Genomic DNA, 16,911 nt, shown 5'->3' with positions numbered 1-16,911 from the left:
CCCTCTTCCCGCAAGCAAGGTGCGTCCTGAGAGGTTTCTCCTCTCCGCCATGTTGGACACGAGGTAACCAAAGCCAGGGGCAGAAATACACACACACACTGTCACGAAGGGCAATTCTGACATTTGAGATATATATATATATATATATATATAAAAGAACATTAAGAACATTAAGTTGAAATATGTCATGGGAAGAAAATGAAAAAAATATTTGGTAAAAAACTGAAAATATATTATTTGAAGAATGTCATGGAAAAAAATTAAAATGTGTGTTTATAAGTGTATAAAAATGTTAGAATGTTCTATGGAAAAAAATGAAGGTTTTGACCAAACATTTTTTTGACATTTTATTGTTACTTTTTCTTCCATTGCATTTTTGCCCAAATATTTTTTATTTGACTTTTTTTCCATGACATTTTTTAACCTCATATTTTTCCTTCTCTGAAAAGAAATACATTGTGTTATAAGAGTTATAAGATTTTTCACATATTACATTAAAAAAAATAATAAAATTGTTTTAAAATATCAAGTAAAAAAAGGAATTGCTAAAAACGTCATGTGATTCCACTTCCGTGGTGGAGGATACTTTTTTACCTTTGTTTGACTACTTGAAGTCTTCCATACGAATGCACTCCACGGCGGAGCAGTGCGGTCTGACGGCTCTTTCTTACTTATTAGAATTGAATCGAGTGCTTCTGGTCCTCTCACGTGGAACACGAAGCTCATATCCTACTGAAACCATTCGTCATGGTAAAAAAAAACAACTAAGATTCCAACTCCAGTTTCCCCCTGAAGGCACCGCCTGAGCATTCTGGCCTCCTCCTCCCGGCCTCTAATGCCCCGAGGAGAGCCAAGCGAAAGCATTGAATGTCTCTCGCTAGTCAACGTTTGCACACAAACCCCCCCACCGACAATCGATAACCGAGAGGAAACCTTCCAGTAACTGTCTGAAGGCAGCTCGCAGCTGGAGGATGCTGACAGAACCTCGGCATCCCTGATGGCTCTTCTTCACAGTGTTAAACATCGTCACAGTCTGAAATGACTCGAAAGGATTCGGTGGGTGTCAGCGGGTGCAATTGTTGAGCAGAAGGTAATGAATTCCAGAACAGGATGCTTCTAGAATAACAAAAAAAACATAAAAACATACGGGGGCTGTTGGACATCAGTTGATGCAGATGTTCCTACTGGGAAATGTCAGCGAATATGAGACATGGAAATTAAAGATAAACATTAAAGATCATATATATAAATGTGTTACATTACAGTACAGGTCATTTAGCTGACGCCTTTATCCAAAGCGACTTACATTGCATTTAGAAAATTATTATTATTGTCTCTTTTGGAAGGTTATTCTTTTGTTTCAGTTTTAGTTTATTTAATTTAATTTAATAATTTAATATTTCTATCTTATCTATAAGACTCACTTGTTCACAGTTAAGTCACCTGCATCGATCTTTTATGTGTTTGCCTTTTACTGTTTTACTGTTTATTTTTATTTTATTTTTATTTTTTTATTTTTTGTTTGTTTTACGTTTGCTTGTATTGTTCTATTGATGCTGTTTTTATCCTGTAAAGTGGCTGGCCACTGGCCTTTAAAAGTGCTGTATAAATAAAATTGACATTGACATTGACATATAACCCATGGCTATTTACATTTTTGCCCAGGGAGCAATTAGGGGTTAGGTGTGTGTGTGTGTATATATATATATATATATATATATATATATATATATATATATATATATATATATATATATATATATATATATATATTTTTTTTTTTTTTTTTAATGCTGATGCTTCATAAACTGTCTATAATCTATAATCAATAATGGAATACTGAAACAACAACAAAACATACTTTAGCAAGTAGGAAGGAGGAAATTGCACTTTCTTGTTTCTTGTTCTCCTGAGTTTGTACCCTATTGTTTGTATGCACTTATTGTACGTCGCTTTGGATAAAAGCGTCCGCTAAATGACATGTCATGTAATGTAATGTAATAAAGTAGATAACCAGTTGGAACGATATGAATCTGATCCGATATTATATTTTAACGTCTTATATCATTTTGTGACAAGACAGTTCTTTATCTAAATGTTGGTCTAATCTCCATTAGTCGACGTTTTGTCTTCCAGCTTTCTGTTGTTGATTGAGCTCGTTCCCCTTCAAAGCTGAGTTTGTAAAGCTGCTTATTGATTCAATTGATCAGATAAATCACAAAAAGCACCTTTTCCTGCAAAGCGTTTTATCCTTCAAAGTAAGAGCCCCAATTCTAAAAAGGAGGACCCAACATAATATTGGTGTAATCATAGTTTAAAATATTTAATGTTTTTGTCATGAATGAAACTATTTTTCATAACTCAATCATGTTCACAATAAATTGACGTTAAAAAACAGGGAATCATAGTCACATCCAGTCACTGCCCTGATTTAGAAATACTAGTCCTGGGATAATTAGGATAATTAGCCCATACAACTTAATACACGTTTGTTCTGCCACCTAAAACGTCTCTACATTAGTATTTTGTCGTTACGTATTGTTATGTTATTGAACTATTAATGAATCTGTGGGAGTTTATCTTGAAAGAAAGAACATCTTGTACCGGAAGTGGTGCCTGCTAGCTTGATAGCACTTGTTGCTTGGCTGAACGGACAGCTTGTGACCGGTAAATACATATTAAAATGTTATACGTCTTTAATTAAAACAATTACGTCGTGTATAATTAAACGCTATGCTTATTTCCTTCACTTGTAGTTGACTCGTTTTGCTTTACTGTTTCGTTGACAGAAGATAACTTACATGTCAGCTGAGCTAAGCTAGCTAAAGTAAAGTTAGCACAGTGTTAGCACAATGCTAGCTTAGTGGTGCTTAGCGAACCTACTGAAACTTACGGCTTTAAGGAGGAAAAATTCTTCTCACTTTGCGTTTATCTAACGTGGCTTTGAAGATTGTTCACTAGTCAAATATGTTTTGTATGTTGCATCGTTGTCGACTTGTTTGGTTTTATTGAATTCAATGTTACTTAAGTTACTATCACTTAAGTTATTAACGTTATACACAAATACCGTTAGTGAAAGAAACACATGTATAACGTTAATATGAATGGATTATAGTATATATTTTAAATTAATGACTACAGATATACCATTAACATGTATATGTAATATTGAAGTGTAAGTATAATCTCAGCCAAACCACCAAAATAAATCAACAGATCGTCACTTCTTTTCTGCAGGAACTTAAATAAACTTCTCGTTCTGTAATTAGTCAAATAAATCAGTGGACTTAATAAAGTCGAAAACCTTTCTTTGATTGTTACATTTTTGCTTAGTTATCGTGTTTAGTTTTTCTCTTTTCTGTGTGTCGTTGGGAAGCGCTCTGATAGTTCTAGTTCATTATTTTGAACACCATTCGTGGATCACGTGGTTACCTTTCCTCCAGGAGTCGCTCACCATGGCCAAAAGCCTGTCTGACCTCCGGGACTATGACAGCATAGAGGACGAGACTTTCGCCCCCCTGCCGCCCCCTCACTCCCCGGGCCACGGAGGACAGGAGGCCGCAGAGCCTTTCGACGATGGTGAGAAAGTCGACTTAACATCCAGCCGACACCTAGAAGGTGGAGAGACTCGACGGAAGGATGTTGACTTGAGATGCTGACGGAGCAGCGGTCATGTGCTGTGGTTAATGCAGGAGAGGACGACGCCGACGGGTCCAAGCTGGCCGACGTCCCGGCTTCTAAGAGACGAGGAGTAAAAAGGCCGCAACCCAAGCTGGACTCTCAGAGGTACCTCGGCCCTCAGCCACGTCTGTGATGGGTTGTAAGGACCTTAGACGCCGGGACGTCATCTCATTCTAGCTCCACTTGAAATCTACAGCTCCAGATTTAGTCATTTCGATTTAAAAATGTTCAATTTGCCCTCATTAATATTTATTTTATGTGTGAACATTGAATCCAATGAGTTCTTGTACATTTTCCTTCAGGCTGACCTCAGAACGAGGACTTCCGGCTCTACGAACCCTGTTCGACAACGTCCGTTTCAAAGGCAAAGGCCACGAGGTGAGAGCCGGCGAGTCGCTCACGGCTGACCGGAACTTATCACGTAACATTGAGCCGACGCCTCGTGGCGTTTGTGTGTGCTCGCTTCCTCCAGGCCGATGACCTGCGGCTGCTGATGCAGAAGATGGAGAACTGGGCTCACAGGTTGTACCCCAAACTGCAGTTTGAGGATTTTGTGGACAAAGTGGAGAAGCTGGGCAACAAGAAGGAAGTGCAGGTGGGAAGAAGACAGCACGACCTCTCATTTCATTCAAATGACCTTTTAACTATTACACAATTCATTATTATTAGGAGTCATTTTATGTTTCCTTTTGTTTCCTGCAGACCTGTCTCAAGCGTATTCGACTGGACATGCCGCTGACCCACGAAGACTTCATGGGGGGTAAGAGAGGAAAACGTTTTTCTTATTTCCATGAGGCCAATGTCAAAGTCTAGCACCAGTTATTCACTAAATTCAGCTACATGGGGGGGTTGCATTTTAAAAACATGTTAAATAAATAGAAATATTTAGGAAATGTGAAATATGTCCAAATATAATTTACAAATCCCACAACAAACTCACTATGATCATTGTAATGTATCTCGATGAAAACACCACAAAGCTTATATCACAGATGCATTTATAGTGGTTCTGCTCCAGTTCCAAACTTTTCCAAATCCTACAGTGGAGCTTTCCTCTGTCATCAGTACCATCCGTGAGAGGTCAGGTGTATTTTATTATGTGAGAAACAGTGTTAATTTCGACAACGAAAACTATGATGAACATTTTTTCCATGAGTTAAGACGACAACGATGTTAAAAAATAAAAACTATGACTAAATCTATTCTAACTTTCGTTAACGAGACGAAGTCACAATACTTTTCCCCCCTAAATTCGCACGCAGCTGACAGACAACAGACAGACAAAGTACGGCGGTTATTAACGCGTCACGATGACGTCATCCACCAACCCAGAACGCTCCCAGCGCTGCAGCGGTGGTTCTTGTGCACCGACTACGGACCGCGACGACTATTTTACGCTTCGGCGAGTTCTATGAGGGACATCCATAGACCTGTCCTAGGAGGGACATCTAATGGACAACCAACTACTGCAAGCTAGACTATTATGCAGCTGTAGACACACCACAGGGGGTCCCTGGGCCTGAGAAGGGAAGAAAAGGAGTTTAATGTGGCTGTTAAATGAGACTAAAACAATTACCTTTTAGTCTAGTTTTCGTCGACTAAAACTAAGAAGGATTAAAATGACTAAATGTGACTAAAACTAATATGCATTTTTCTACTTAAAACTAAATTAAAAAATAGCTGCCAAAATTAACACTGGCTGAGAAAGACCTCGGCGCTGAAGCCACATGGACGAGTTCTCAGCGAGTCCCGTACAACTAAACGCTCCCTTTGATGCGTCTCGGTTCAGGTGAAGCAGCAGCAGATCCAGAGGCTCAACTTCTGGCCGATCCGGATCCGTTCAACAGCTCGAGCTTCACCAACCTGCCGCCTCCGGTGCACTCCACTCCGGCTCCGCCCCCCCCACAAGCTCCGCCCAGCATGACGGAGGAGCAGCGTGAACGCATGGAGCAGAATCGCCGGCGGGCCCTGGAGAGGAGGCTGACCCGCCAGCAGCAGCAGCCGTGCGGTGAGAGGACGTCAAATGATGGAGACGCACGGCTGCATCCACATCAGTTTAGAATATTACAACAACATCAAACCGTTACTATAACATTTAACTCTGTCTGTTCCGATTGGTCGCTTGACAATCACCTAGGTCATGTGACTGATCATGTGACACAGGTGGACTTGAGTGACTCAGCTATGTGACTTGTGAGGGTGTTTGGGAGCACAGCTGCTTTCATTTGACTTAGTACGTGCTGTTGTATTCATTCGAACGGAACATTGTGCTCTTATGCTCGTACTTCTGTGCAAAGGATTGTGGGTCAGAACAACACAACGCTTTGCGTGCTGCGAAACGCATCCTGGTAGTTTTGGCTGACTGCATATTGTAAAATAGAAAACGCTATTCTGGTTTTATGAGTGTATGAACACTCATTATTTCGGGACTTCATTGGAAATTGGATGAAGACAAATATCTTAATCTTAATTATCTTAAAATAATAATTTTGTGTGTTTTTGTTGAAGCGTGTGACTATTGTTCTGCCGCCACTCAAGAGACGGATTGGAATATACCTAATTTAGGGAAACATTGAATGACATCAGATGTAAAATGTCTCCCTCCAGACTCGTCGGCAGATGAAGCCAAATCCGTCTCATCCGCAAGAGTCCTCAACAGTCCTGAAGATCGGGCTGAGGGGGTGGAGCCTGAGGGGGTGGAGTCAGCCAGCAGCACGCAGCAACAGGAAGCAGAAGCAGAAGAAGAAGAAGAAGAGCCCAGCCAGCTTCCCCACACAGACTCTGAGCCTCCTGCCGGACCCCCCCGCAGCGAGAGAGAGCAGGAACCCGTCCTCAGCGAGGACCGTGAGGACGGAGACTAACGCTGCGGGTTTGGGCGCACAGAAATATTCTTCAAAAGTCCCTGTTTTATAATGTATAATTATTTGTAGGGTCTGTACGTCACATTTTATTATCGGTAATATGAATGTCTTTATGCTGATGATCAATAAAAGTTCCTTTTATTAATAAACAAATATTGGCCGAAGTGAATATTTATAATAATACTCACTGATAAAAATACTGTTCGTAATAGTTTGAACCAGATCATCATGTTAAATATTAACACAAATGATCCAGTTTTGTGAAGTCAGCCATTTAAAAACTTCACGCGGTTGCCGCAGCAACCTGCGACACGGCCTCCAGGTCGAGCAGCGCCAGCTCCCGGACCTCCTCCAGGAGGGAGTACAGATTGGGCGTCTGGCTCTGGCTGAACTCTCGCTCCTCTCTGGAGAGCTTGGGCCGGCGGGCCGCCTTCTCCCGGGCCTGCTGGGACGCCTCCTCGGCCAGACGCACCACCTCCTGCACCAGCTGGCTGCGGCCCTGCGCGCCGGGCCGCTTGGGCTCGGCGCCGCGGTGGGGCCGGTTGCTCACCGCCTCCAGGTGGAGGGCGTCGGCGTGGCAGTGGGTGGAGCGCACGGAGACGCAGACCTGCGGAGGACACGACGTCAGATGAACGTGCTGCGGGGAGGCCAGAGCTCAATGTGTGAAGAGTAATTCTTTAAGCTTTAACAAGAATACGTAAGTTGATAAGTGTAACAAAGTAATACATTGCTTTACAAATATTATGTAAATAAATTAGATGCTTTGAAAGTTTTCTAAGCATAAAACGAAAAGATAAATCGACACTCACGGTGATGTGGTCGAACAGGCGGAAGGTGGAGGTGCCGCAGCTGGACGTGGTGCTGATGTGGTCAGACTGACGCCGCACGGCGCCGCTCTGCCACTCACAGAGACCGCCCTCTCCGGTCGCCACCACCTGACCCTCTCGATTCTTCATGTACACCGGCCCTTTAACTCCGTACCTGCGGGGGGGGGAGGAAGAGATGCTGTCTTCATCCTTTTAAAAAGGTGATGACATATGACTCAACGAGGGGGGGGGGGGGGGGGGGGGTCGTACTCCGGGACAAACACCAACACGCCGTTGTCTCGGATGGAGTAGATGACGGCGTCCGCGAGGCAGCGCTGGTCCGACTGAGGGTCTCTTTCCTTGAAGTAGAGACACTGGAACAACTCTGTGGACAGCTTCTGGGCCTGCTGGGAGGCCTGGGGGGGTCACAGAGGTCAAAAGGTCAGAGGGAGTTTATTCACCTACAGCTAAAGGAGAAACGGGCACCGACCCGGTTCTTGTTGTTGATGTGACGGGTCGTCTCCTCCAGGTCTTTGTTGCTGGCCACGGCTCTGCCGGGGTCACGACCCTCGTCCACGTCGATGGCGGCGGTGAGGAGCCGGTGCACCACCACGTCGGCATAGCGACGGATGGGCGAGGTGAAGTGAGTGTAGCGGTCCAGCGCCAGTCCTAAAACAAACAGGAAGTGGATGTTGTCGTGGTGGAGGCCTCCAGGTGGTGCACGAGTGGAACAGGTGTAGAGGAGATGTGGTTAAAACGCAGAGGATTCCCATTGGGTGAAACCAGCGTCCGGAGTGGGTACCGTAATGGTAGAACTGGTCTTGGGACTGCAGCCCAGTGGAGAAGTACACGGCCTGCGACATGGCAGAAGTGGCCATGATCCTCAGCATCCTGTTCACCAGCGGGTCCCGTGGGTCCACAGCGCGATCCAGAGAGTCCGCCAGGGCCTTGTTGGACCTGGAGGAACACGCGTACCGGTCAGAACATGACCGTGCACCCGGGCAGGAATACAAGTAATGCAGAACCTTTTCCCCAAAACAAGTTGCTATGGCGATAAAATGGAGCCGCGGAGGAACAGCTGATGATGTCGTTATCATCTGTCTTCTCTCAGTTGTTCCGCCGGGCCCCTCGAGCAGTCACCTGGTGTCCACGGTGAACCCCCGGGCCGCGGCGCTCTCCACCAGCTGGCTGAAGAACTCCTGGCGGGGGGGCGGGTGGCGCCTCAGCAGGGCCTGGTGGGGGAAGGCCTCCTGGATCTTGCGCGCCACCCAGTGGTTGGCGTAGATCATGCACTCGGCCACGGTCTCGTGGACCTCCAGCGGCTGACGGGGAACCAGCGCCGTGATGTTCCTCTGCTCGTCCAGCTGGGCTCGCACCTGAGGACACGGGACGAGGGACGAATTTAAATCCTGGTTTAGATGGTTTTTATTTACTAATTAATCCTCACGTGGCCGTTTTTACGCGCATCTGCTCTTTTATTTTGAAGGACGGAGGAACCACTCTCACCTCCACCCCTTCCAGCTCCAGCGCCCCCCCCTGGTCCCTGTGGGCCCGGAGGTGCCTGGCCACGCGGGTCAGCGTCTCCAGAGCCCCGGTGAGCTCCGCCAGCCGGGCGTCCCTCTCCGCGGGCCCGAGCCCGCGCAGCTCCGGCACCTCGGCCGCCCCCCCGTCCAGCAGCGCCTGGGCCAGCTCGTAGTGGAGCTGGTAGGAGGAGCGCACCAGCGTGCGCCCGTACCACACCTTCTCCACGGCGAGGGTCTGCGCGTCCAGCTCCCACACCACGCTCATCGCGTACCTGCGGGCGGGGTCACAGGGTCACATGGGATTTACCCGCCATTGTGCGAGGGAGGTTTTTGTTCGGTTTGGAACGCGAAGGAGCGGCTCAGGACGCCGAGCAGAAACCAGGAGGCGTCGGCTGACCTGTCGACCCCCCCCAGCAGAGAGCAGAGGTCCGCGCTGAGCACAGCCGGCAGCATGTCGTAGCGCCGGTCGGCCAGGTAGTACGTCGTCGCCCTGGAGAGGAGAAGAAGAGTTTATTTGTATATTCTGTCCTGACTGAATATATTGATCCCATCATGAGCTCCAGTCCGTCCTCTCTGGGGGGGCGTCACAAACCCCTCCCCCCCCCCACGGCCTCCCTCAGCTCACCGGGCTCGAGCCTCCAGGTCGGTGAGCGAGCCCTCGGCCACGAAGTGGGTGACGTCGGCGATGTGGACACCGAGCTCCAGCAGCGTCCCTCCGGCGAGGCGGCGCACCGACAGGGCGTCGTCCACGTCCTCGCAGCCCAGCGGGTCGACGCTGAACACCAGGTGGCTCCGCCTCAGGTCCCGCCGCTGCGCCGCCTGGGCCGCGTCCACCGCCCACGGCCGCTCGGGGGAGCTCGCCGGCAGCTCCCTCAGCTGGGGAGGGACAGGTGGTTAACTCACCTGCAGGGGGGGGGACTCTTCTCTCCGCGGGGGGGGGGGGCGCTCTCTCTACCTCGTAAGACGAGCAGATTCGTCACGTTAATAAAATAAAACTCCATTAATCTGTGGGATTAAAACAAAGTGACCTTTGGCCTCAGGAAAGGATTCAGGACTCACACCTTTATAATGATGTCATGTGGTGCTGGTGAGCCCCCCCCCCCCCGCATAAACGCATATTTTAGTGAAGAAAGTGTTACGCTTTAATATTTAATAATATAACACGATACGGGTGAGATGAGCCTCATCAATATAAACATGAAATCTTTATTTCAATAAACAACTTCCAGGGAGACGGAATGAAAACAGCAAAATAAATGACATGAAATGTGAGATTGAGATTGCTGGGGGGCGGGGGGGGGGTCGCGGAGGTCACAGCCCCCCTCCCGTCTCACCTGCGCGTCGGAGAACGGGGGCACGTGGATGCCGTTCTCGATGAGGATGGTCTGGACCTCCGTCTCCAGCTCCCCGGCCCGACCCAGCACGCGCACGCTGTGGCCGTTGGGGTACAGCGACGAGCTTTCCCAGGAATCAATGCGCACCACCACCCTGTGGTCCTGTGGGGGGGGGGGGGGGGGGGGTGTTTCATTCTCACAGTAGCGAAGGACTCAACCACGATATCGGGCCTCGTGCGAGCTGGGACCACACCTGCAGGGCGTCGGCCTGCTGGGTGCTGACGCGGATCTTGGGGATGCGGTGGTCCCAGGGGACGGCCAGGAGGCGCTGGGTGTTCCTGCTCTGGGCCTGGGGTCCTTCTCGGGGGGGGAAGGTCACCACGTAGTCCCTCCAGTTCCTCTGCGGGACGCCGACGACGCGGCCTGTGGATTCAGGGTCAGACAGACGGGACTCATTTGGTGTCGGAAAGCAACTTTGCTTCTGCACGTTTGCCTAAAGACGCGCGTCGTCGTCCATTCACCCGTTTCCGTGGAAACCCGCGGGCTCAGTGGCTCATCGCCGAACCGACTCCAGCATTGACGAGTCGCGACCTCACCTGTGGGCATCGGCTTCCTGTCGGCGTCCTCGCCGCGCTTCTCCTCCGCCCCCCCGCCCCCCGGGCCTTCGGCCAGAGCCGAGTCCCTCCCTCGCCACTCGCCCCTCGGCAGCAGCTCCACCACCACCACGTCGCCGTGCACGGCCCGGTTGCGGTTCTTGGCGCCGCAGACCAACACGCCCCAACTTAGATCTGGGGGGGCGAGACAAAGAGACCGTAGGGGGGGGGGGAGGGCGAAGGGGGGGGGGGGGGGTTAGGACTGATGGAAGACAGATCCGTCCGACGAGGTGAGTCCTGCTGCTGTGGTTCTGCACCTGAGTTCTTGGTGGACAAACCCTCGGCGGTGACGGACGCCTCGCTGTGCGCCCGGTGCTTGCTGACATTCAGAGTGCCCTGAAGGGGGAGGGGAGGGAGGGGGGGGAGGGAGGGAGGTCATCAGAACAGCTGCCGGGCACAAACATGAAAAGCCGCGCAGGTGGACTGGTAGCTGCACCTGCACGTAGCGGCCGGACTTGACGCCGGCCTCCAGGACCTCGGCGGGCAGATGTTCGGCGAACTCCTTCTTCTCGGCGACCTCGCTCTCCTTCTCCTGCAGCGCCTGGGACACGGCGGCGTACAGGTCGTGGGCCGCCGTCAGCTCCGGCAGGAAGTTCACCAGGAAGTCCTGGTTTTGCACAAGAGGGACACGAGTGACGACGGGTCTCCAGAGACCTCCGGGAAACAACGGCCACCACTACGCCTTCAGCGCGGCGTACCCGGACGGAGATGACGTAGACTCCGGCGTTGAGGCTGCCGTACCGAGCCGCGGCCGCCTGGTCCTCCGTGATCATCACCACGTCCTTCATACCGGCCAGATGGTTGTAGTACCACACCGCAGTGGAGTACACACACCTACGCGCACACACAGACACACAATGTAGTACAGCTTCAACTTTCACATCCTGTGTTCAGTCATCAAGCACCTGTTGATCACTGCGATAAAAGTCCTTAGACGGGAGAGTAAAAAGTTTGGGGACGACATAAAGCGTAACACCGGTGGAGGACGTCGATCCGCATAATTAAATCTTCATCGGGACAGAAATCACGTTGCTAAGCGCGACTTTACTGTCTGCAAAGATCGCTTCCCCCAACAGGAAGCTTCCAGGACGCCGTTTAATCTCTGCGGCGGACGACCGTTGGATCCACAATGCATTGGTGATGATTATGCAAATGAGGCTAAAGCGCCTTCACGCGCGCATCGATTGTTTGTTTTTTCTCAGTTTGAATGTTGAGATTTGGGTTTTTTTTATCCGTCTTTCTGCATGAAAATGAATTTAGAAAAAAGAATCATCGTCAAACAGTCAACAAAGCGTCACGTTTCTATTTCAACAGAAGAAAAGAATAGTAATACTGTGTGTGTGTGTGTGTGTGTGTGTGTGCGTAACAACAGACAGTACGACAACAAGACAGACAACATGGTGCAAAAGGAATGAACTATAATAAGATGCTATAGGTTAATGTGTTAGTTTAAAAATAAAGGAGCTTCAAAAAAATCTTTAAAAGTTACAAAATAAAGTGCACCAGCGAACAGAAAGAGACGTGTGTGAGCGGTGAGTCAGTCAGTGGGGGTCCGGCTCTGTTGATGAGGTCTTAGTCCTGATGGACCTCAGCCTCCTGCCAGATGGAAGGGGCACAAACAGGTTTTGTCCGGGGTGGGAGGGGTCGGCTACCATCTTTTTAGCTGCTTCAGAGACCTGGAAGCGAACAAGTCCTGCAGGGACGGCAGGTTGCAGCCGATCAGCCTCTCTGCAGAGCGGAGGACACGCTGCAGCCCGCCCTGGTCCTTGGCTGTGGCTGCAGCGTACCAGACGGTGATGGAGGAGCAGAGGATGGACTCCATGATGGCCGTGTAGAAGTGGACCATCATCGTCTTTGGCAGGTTGAATGTGAATCGTGTGAGGAGACGCACACCCACCTGGTCTGCCACTCCTCCTGCCTCTCCCCCTTCTCCCGCGGACAGTACGAATACTCCTGGAACTCGTTGGCGAAGAGCACACAGTCGTGTTGAGGGTCTTTGAGAAGGTTTCGCAGACGGTTGTATTGCCTACACACACACACACACGTGTCAACAAATTAAATGTGACCCGGTGACCTCTGCGACCCCGGTGACCTCTGCGGAGGTTCCAAAGGAGCTGCAGGTCTCTCTGAGAACAACGCGGCCCGAGCGGCTGGACAGGAAGCTGCTGTGCGACGCCGGCGTACCTGCGACCTTTGACGTGCTGCACGGCCTGGCAGGCGGTCTGGGTGAAGACGACGCCCCGCAGCTCCCGGAACTCCAGAACCTCCAGGTAGTCCAGAACCACGGCCACGTCCGGCACCACGTAGTGGGTCAGGTCCCCCGGCAGCACTTTGGCCCCTGGAGGAGACCACAGCGGATTCTCCATCACATGACATCACATGTCATCACATCACGTGTCATCACATCACATGTCATCACATGTCATGTCATCACATCACATCACGTGTCATTTAGCTGACTCTTTTATCCAAAGCGACATTAAGTGCATTTAAACGACAAGGAAACAAACAAGAAAGTGCAGTTTCATCAAATAAGCCGATGTACAACTCGCTGTAGATAAGAACCATTATAAGTCCAATGTAAGTGCTACAGGTAGTTAGTGTGTTAGTGGAGGTAGAGTGTGAAGAGGTGTGTCTTTAGTCTGAAGATGTGAAGGCTCTCTGTGGTCCTGATGTCTTCAGAGACCTCCTTCCACCATTTAGGAGCAGGACAGCAAAGAGTGGAGATCTAGTCGAGTGTTTTGCTCTCAGTGAGGAGGAACAAGCAGTTTATCACATGCAGAGCGGAGAGTGCCGGTCGGGATGTCCTACCGCTGCGCTGTTTACCAGCGTTGTTTACCGATGTGTTGTTTACCAGCGTTGTTTACCGATGTGTTGTTTACCAGCGTTGTTTACCGATGTGTTGTTTACCAGCGTTGTTTACCGATGTGTTGTTTACCAGCGTTGTTTACCGATGTGTTGTTTACCAGCGTTGTTTACCGCTGCGCTGTTTACCAGCGTTGTTTACCGATGCGTTGTTTACCAGCGTTGTTTACCGATGTGTTGTTTACCAGCGTTGTTTACCGATGTGTTGTTTACCAGCGTTGTTTACCGATGTGTTGTTTACCAGCGTTGTTTACCGATGTGTTGTTTACCAGCGTTGTTTACCGATGCGCTGTTTACCAGCGTTGTTTACCGATGTGTTGTTTACCAGCGTTGTTTACCGATGTGTTGTTTACCAGCGTTGTTTACCGATGTGTTGTTTACCAGCGTTGTTTACCGATGTGTTGTTTACCAGTGTTGTTACCGATGTTGTGTTGTTTACCAGTGTTGTTACCGATGTTGTGTTGTTTACCGGTGTGGTGTGCGCGTTGTGTTGTTTACCGGCGCTGTGTGCGTGTCGTGTTGTTTAGCGCTGTTGTGTGCGCGTTGTGTTGTTTACCGGTGCTGTGTGCGCGTTGTGTGCGCGTTGTGTTGTTTACCGGTGTTGTGTGCGCGTTGTGTTGTTTACCGGTGTTTTGTGCGTGTTGTGTTGTTTACCGGTGTTTTGTGCGTGTTGTGTTGTTTACCGGTGCTGTGTGCGCGTTGTGTTGTTTACCGGTGTTGTGTGCGTGTTGTGTTGTTTACCGGTGCTGTGTGCGCGTTGTGTTGTTTACCGGCGCTGTGTGCGCGTTGTGTTGTTTACCGGTGTGGTGTGCGCGTTGTGTTGTTTACCGGTGTTTTGTGCGTGTTGTGTTGTTTACCGGTGTTGTGTGCGTGTTGTGTTGTTTACCGGTGCTGTGTGCGCGTTGTGTTGTTTACCGGTGCTGTGTGCGTGTTGTGTTGTTTACCGGTGTTGTGTGCGCGTTGTGTTGTTTACCGGTGTTGTGTGCGCGTTGTGTTGTTTACCGGCGCTTTGTGCGGGTTGTGTTGTTTACCGGTGTTGTGTGCGCGTTGTGTTGTTTACCGGTGTTGTGTGCGTGTTGTGTTGTTTACCGGTGCTGTGTGCGCGTTGTGTTGTTTACCGGCGCTGTGTGCGCGTTGTGTTGTTTACCGGTGTGGTGTGCGCGTTGTGTTGTTTACCGGTGTTTTGTGCGTGTTGTGTTGTTTACCGGTGTTGTGTGCGTGTTGTGTTGTTTACCGGTGTTGTGTGCGTGTTGTGTTGTTTACCGGTGCTGTGTGCGCGTTGTGTTGTTTACCGGTGTTTTGTGCGTGTTGTGTTGTTTACCGGTGTTGTGTGCGTGTTGTGTTGTTTACCGGTGCTGTGTGCGCGTTGTGTTGTTTACCGGTGCTGTGTGCGTGTTGTGTTGTTTACCGGTGTTGTGTGCGCGTTGTGTTGTTTACCGGTGTTGTGTGCGCGTTGTGTTGTTTACCGGCGCTTTGTGCGCGTTGTGTTGTTTACCGGTGTTGTGTGCGCGTTGTGTTGTTTACCGGCGCTGTGTGCGCGTTGTGTTGTTTACCGGTGTTGTCGCAGTCCGCCTGGCACAGGCCGCTGTAGCAGGGGACGCGCTCGCGCAGGTAATGCTCTCGCACGACACGCAGCTTCCGGCCGCGGCAGCTCTTGAGGTGAAGGATCTTTTCGGTCTTTTTCATCTTTGGTCGGTTGCTGTTGTTTTCTTTCTCAAGCCGCAAGGCGGGAAAAGCGACCGTTCTAAACAATCAACGATGAACACTTCCGGGAAGTGCATAAAAAAAAAAATACTGACGTCATGACGCAAAACGGGTCGCCCTGCCCCTTTCTGCTGCTGCTGTGTTCAGGTGCTCGCGGGAATTGTGGGCGCTCGTATGTGGAGGCAAATGAGATAATAACAAGCATCAGTGAAATGAAACAACGTATATGTAATTCATATTTTATTCATATTTTGGTATTAAATGACATACCCAAATAATTCCACAGCTTGCAGTTGTATATCAACTTGTGTTTGCGTGCACATACGTTTTATGAAAAGAATACACAATAACCCATGTTTTTGAATGTGTAATGACGGTTTTTATAAAATAAATTGATAAACGATGTATACATATAGTGGGATAGAATTGTGAAAGTGTGTATTTTAAACATTGTTGTCTTCAAAAAGCAGTTGACTATGTTATTTTTATTTCAACATTTGTCTTGATTCGATGCCGAAGTGAAACATAAACCCTTCAAAACCCTCTGCGTCATTTTCCCCCCTGCCTAGAAGTGAGCGCGTTTGTGAGCGGGAGATTGTCCTCTTGCCAACACGCCGCTCTTTGGTCACCGTTCAGTCGGCGAGTGGGAGATTGTCCTCTTGCCACCGCGCTCCTCTCTGGTCTCCGTTCAGTCGGTGAGTGGGAGATCGTCCTCTTGCCACTGCGCTCCTCTCTGGTCTCCGTTTAGTCGGTGAGTGGGAGATTGTCCTCTCGCCGCCGCGCTGCTCTTTGGTCTCCGTGAGGAGAGGCGCCGCAGCTGAGAGGACATCTCACAGCTTCTCCTGTGGACCGCCGCGGAGGACTTTACTCCTGTTGTCTACCACATCTTTTTTAGATAAAAAACAACCTCTTTTTATAGAAACATATTCTACTGTCACGTGGGGTCTCGGGAAGCTCCGTGAGCAGTGTGTTCATTTTGGCTCCACGTTGATGAACTTTATTTAGGACGCGTCCCTCATGCAGGTAAGATTTTAATGTGATGCTTTACACTTTGAGTGATAACAAACTGACTCATAGGAAACGCGAGATTTCATTTAAATGATCAAACTAATGATTTTATAATCATCGAACATACTGTTTTATTATTTAATCCTGGTGTGAAACCTGCTGGTTTATTAGTTTATATCATCACTTTGCACCGGATATCCTCCCTTAAATAACCTGCATATTTATCTTTATTTAAGTTTTCTTATTTCTTATGCTAAATGGGCAGAATACTTTATTTCTTTTCTTAATTAAGGACATTGTTTGTTCAGTTGGCTCACATTCTATCCAGTTATTAATCATAATGACTGTCTGGGTTTTATAGTATGAAGCTGGTCTCATAATACTTCCTTGTGTTTGTTGAGGTTTGGTTCTTATTTACTGCGAGAGGAAAAGTTCAATATATTGGCGACTATTATTCCTTGTGAGTCCATTTCTGA

At 48.8% G+C, this 16,911-nt stretch overlaps 2 protein-coding genes across 3 annotated transcripts; one reads left to right on the top strand and one right to left on the bottom strand.

Moving 5' to 3' along the window:
* Positions 1-2,520: 2,520 nt before the first annotated feature.
* Positions 2,521-6,695, top strand: LOC120810030 (TIMELESS-interacting protein). Its single transcript, XM_040164242.2, has 8 exons — positions 2,521-2,667; positions 3,444-3,579; positions 3,693-3,786; positions 3,984-4,059; positions 4,154-4,276; positions 4,384-4,441; positions 5,471-5,689; positions 6,289-6,695. The coding sequence occupies exons 2-8, from the start codon at positions 3,456-3,458 to the stop codon at positions 6,540-6,542; spliced, it is 948 nt and encodes a 315-aa protein (XP_040020176.2). The 5' UTR covers positions 2,521-2,667; positions 3,444-3,455; the 3' UTR covers positions 6,543-6,695.
* On the bottom strand, positions 6,664-15,519 carry dis3l (DIS3 like exosome 3'-5' exoribonuclease). Of its 2 annotated transcripts, XM_078085897.1 has the most exons (18): positions 15,277-15,519; positions 13,043-13,196; positions 12,756-12,884; positions 11,557-11,692; positions 11,295-11,465; positions 11,116-11,194; positions 10,802-10,993; positions 10,459-10,628; positions 10,206-10,367; positions 9,497-9,747; positions 9,269-9,361; positions 8,855-9,143; positions 8,489-8,724; positions 8,151-8,305; positions 7,839-8,017; positions 7,619-7,764; positions 7,352-7,523; positions 6,664-7,149 (listed from the first exon to the last, which is right to left on the bottom strand). In XM_078085897.1, the coding sequence occupies exons 1-18, from the start codon at positions 15,407-15,409 to the stop codon at positions 6,826-6,828; spliced, it is 3,171 nt and encodes a 1,056-aa protein (XP_077942023.1). In that variant the 5' UTR covers positions 15,410-15,519; the 3' UTR covers positions 6,664-6,825. The 2 variants fall into 2 exon arrangements, with proteins under 2 accessions (XP_077942023.1, XP_077942024.1); XM_078085898.1 differs by lacking the exons at positions 12,756-12,884; positions 13,043-13,196; positions 15,277-15,519 and adding an exon at positions 12,348-12,367.
* Positions 15,520-16,911: the final 1,392 nt, after the last annotated feature.

The sequence above is a fragment of the Gasterosteus aculeatus genome, chromosome 12 (genome assembly GCF_964276395.1).
Source record: "Gasterosteus aculeatus chromosome 12, fGasAcu3.hap1.1, whole genome shotgun sequence".
Taxonomy (NCBI): domain Eukaryota; kingdom Metazoa; phylum Chordata; class Actinopteri; order Perciformes; family Gasterosteidae; genus Gasterosteus; species Gasterosteus aculeatus.
This window is presented reverse-complemented; position numbering and strand designations above follow the sequence as displayed.